General features: G+C 43.4%; 1 protein-coding gene across 1 annotated transcript; it reads right to left on the minus strand.

The window, feature by feature from the left end:
* Positions 1-6: 6 nt before the first annotated feature.
* Positions 7-1,418, minus strand: cebpa (CCAAT enhancer binding protein alpha). Its single transcript, XM_016497190.1, has one exon. The coding sequence runs from the start codon at positions 1,177-1,179 to the stop codon at positions 313-315; it is 867 nt and encodes a 288-aa protein (XP_016352676.1). The 5' UTR covers positions 1,180-1,418; the 3' UTR covers positions 7-312.
* Between the last annotated feature and the right edge of the window lie 2,055 nt (positions 1,419-3,473).

Below are 3,473 nucleotides of genomic sequence, written 5' to 3' on the forward strand. Positions count from 1 at the left end.
GGGGGTTTACTAAAGCTGGTAACTTAACATGAAAAGTAGATTGACAGGGTGAAGTCATGCCCATTAGCTGCACAGATAATGTTTCGCGTAGCTAACACACACACACACACATTCTTAACAGGACTACACCTACAACAAGCCAAGTCCAAATGTGTGAAGAGATGAGCTTATCGTTTGTTTTTGTACAAAAGGCACATGTATAGGCTATCGCAGCTGCCTGGCTCCTATGGAAACACTTTGAGAATGTGTCAGCGTTTATCCAGCAGACGTAAATATCACGCAAAAGTTACTTCAAAAGTCCAGCTCGCTTTGTTAGGCGCAGCTGCCCATGGCTTTGACAAACGAACCGTCGGGAAGCTGCCTGAAGATGCCCCGTAAGGTCTCCAGTTCACGCGTGAGGTGCTCTACCCTCTTCCGCAGTCTCTCGTTATCTGCCGACAACTCGATCACTTTGTGTTGCGTCTCCACATTGCGCATTTTCGCCTTGTCCCGGCTCTTGCGCACGGCTACGTTGTTGCGCTCCCTCCTCAGCCGATACTCGGTGCTGTTCTTGTCGATGTGTTTCTTGGATTTGCCTCGATCGCCCATCTTCATGGAGCCCCCAGGCAGGTGACTGTGTTGGTGATGGGGACTGGGTACGGGCGTCGGGGGAGGTGTGGGATGACCCGGCTGGAGGTGCATGGTGGTTTGCGCGCAGTGCGCGATCTGGTGCTGCAGGTACGACAGATGCGGCGCGTGGTGTTGAGAGTGGTGGTATGTGGGGGGCATCGAGTGGCCGAGCTCATCTTCCTCCCGGGGCTCTTGTTTGATGGCCACGGGTCTCATTCGCGCCTGGCTGTCGTAGATGGGCTCTAGTTTGGAGGAATCCATGTAGCCGTTCAGACAGCCGTACATCTGAGGGGGCCCCGGTGTGCCACTGGCGCCGTGGGGGTACTCGTAGTCTCCGCTCGCCAGCTTGAGCTTTTCTTGCTTGGAGCTGTTGTGGAATAAGTCAGCCAGGAACTCGTCGTTGAAGGCAGAAGGGTCTATGTAGGCGCTGATGTCGATGGAGTTCTCGTTCTCGCAGATCTCGCTCAGGTCTCCAGCGGTGTCTTTGTAGGTATAGGCGTTTTGCTGACTCTGTACAAGGCTGGTCATCAGTGGCCGTGGGGCGACCTCGTAGAGGTTTGCTTTCTCCATGGAGTATCTAAAGCCCGCCAGACATGGTGAAGAGCTCCGGGAATCCAGCTTGTTCGCAGTACCGGAGAAAGCCGTGCTGGCTCCAAGTTCTCAGGACAGGCGAGCGCGCAGCCCGTCGTGGCTGTGTACTCGGCCGTAAAATGGATTTGAGTGTAAAGGCTGAAACACCACACGAGATCTCCTTTAAAATGACACTAACACACTCAGCGTGAGAGATTCACATCTGTCAAGTACTTTTCTGAGTGCACTTATATAAGGTTTGGAGTTTGGAGGGCGGGTGTGCTCTGGGTCCTAACGCTTCTCTGCGTGATCTTTGCGCGAGGGCTCAGCGCACGCACTGATATCGACCTGGTCTTTACAAATGTCAATTATTATTGAATTATAGGTGAAATAGGCTAGTACGCGATCGTTTCATATAACTGATAAAAAGTTATCATAATATAATGTTTTTTTTTTTCATAAAATAATAACAATAATGTTCTTATAATGTTTTATGTTTTTGGCACTGCATATGAATTGTACATCAGATTTTGAGATTTAATGGGTCTACTATTGTAGCAGCCTTTGGATGTGGGAACTAAAATGCATGTTTTAAATTCTCAATGCATGAGGGAAAAATTGAGCGCAGACTAAACTGGCATGATACCTATTACAATGGCAAAACGGGTACGGACATTATATGTAACGGATATTATATGAATGAAATACAAATGCTAAACTAGAAAAGTCATTATATAATTGGTAAAAAAAAAATTGTTTGTGGCATAAACGAGAGAAAGAACGAAAGACTGAACAAAAAAGAAAACATTATTGCTATTGCCTTAACACTCAGTCGCCTGCATTAAAACGCACCATGAAGCCTATAATTATGGCATATGAAATTGTTTTGATGAATAAGTTAAGCCAGTTAAGTTCGGCTCCACATTAAATCTCACAAAAAAAGAAAGAAAACACCCGCCACAAATGTTTTCTTTTTGTGTGTGTGTGCATCTAATGAAGGTTTATTTTATCTTCGTGTATTTTATTTGGTGTGTCTGTTCTTTTATTTTCCTCTGACCGCTGCTGCAGAATTGTACCATGATACGATCCATTATTTTCTAAGCGGTTGGGAGAATCTTTGCGCACAACAATGAATACGACCACTTTGCCAAAACAAACAGTGCAGCACACGTCTCACCTAGTGCGAGAGAAGCTGGAGAGCACACAGCAATCTTGAGAATTGAATGCGCTGTAGTTGGAGCGCGCGTATCGGCGCTAATCAGTGCGTGCGCAGTCTGGTAGCTCCCTCTATTGTCACAGCGAGAGCCTGGCACTTACCACAACCGAAAGAATAAGACGAGAGGCCATAAGACATGTAGCCAGCAACAGATAAGTTATACACATTGCGTTTTTTCTGTTTTGGTCTACCCTATTTTACCATATCAAAATTAGAAATTACCATATGAAGCTATGTAGCAGCCTAACACGTTGTTACATGTTATGTCTTTCATATCAAAATAAATGAATCCTTTCATTAGGTCCAAATGTCCAGTCATTTCTAAATATTACGACATTAAAGATTAAGAGATGAAAAATAAATTAAATAAAACGGAACCAAAGGATTCTGGAGGGCAGTATAATTTAGTGTAATTTGTGATTTTAAGTAATCCAAACGCAAACTCATTTGTGCACATTTGGTGCTCTATTATAAGCAAGTCGTTAACATAACCACATTTTATTTGGCTTGATATACTTCATTTGCTGGTGGTAGGCTGACAATAACAATACATTCCAGAAGTCTAAAGTGCTAGAATTGTCTCTAGAATTGCAAAATTTCAAAATCGCTGCTAGCCTTTCGGGCAGACATTCTTCAGATTTTGGTAGCCCAAGATGAATTCAAGTAGCCCGAATTAAAAAAAAAAAAAGACATCGGCTGAACTTCACTGCGGACAAATCAGGATGATTAAAAACTTCAGTGATCGCTTTTTTTCTGCAAATAACAAGTCAAGAGAGAAGGGGTGCAACGGATCACAAAACCCATGGCTCGGATCATACTGCATTCTCATATCAGATTTTGAGTAACAGATCGGGTCATTTTGCAGATGAGCAAAAATAATTATTTAAATAACAGAATACATCTTTGATACCACAGCAAAAACTACTAGCATATAGGGACGTAACGATTCACTCAACTCACGATGTGATGCGATTCTCGATACTGATTTCACAATACAATTTTCTCACAATTTTTCTTTTTAACAAAATTAGATTTAAGACAAATTATAAATGAAAAGGTGTCCTTTTATTATTTCTCC

The sequence above is a fragment of the Sinocyclocheilus anshuiensis genome, unplaced genomic scaffold (genome assembly GCF_001515605.1).
Source record: "Sinocyclocheilus anshuiensis isolate Anshui unplaced genomic scaffold, SAMN03320099.WGS_v1.1 scaffold354, whole genome shotgun sequence".
NCBI classification, from domain to species: Eukaryota; Metazoa; Chordata; class Actinopteri; order Cypriniformes; family Cyprinidae; genus Sinocyclocheilus; species Sinocyclocheilus anshuiensis.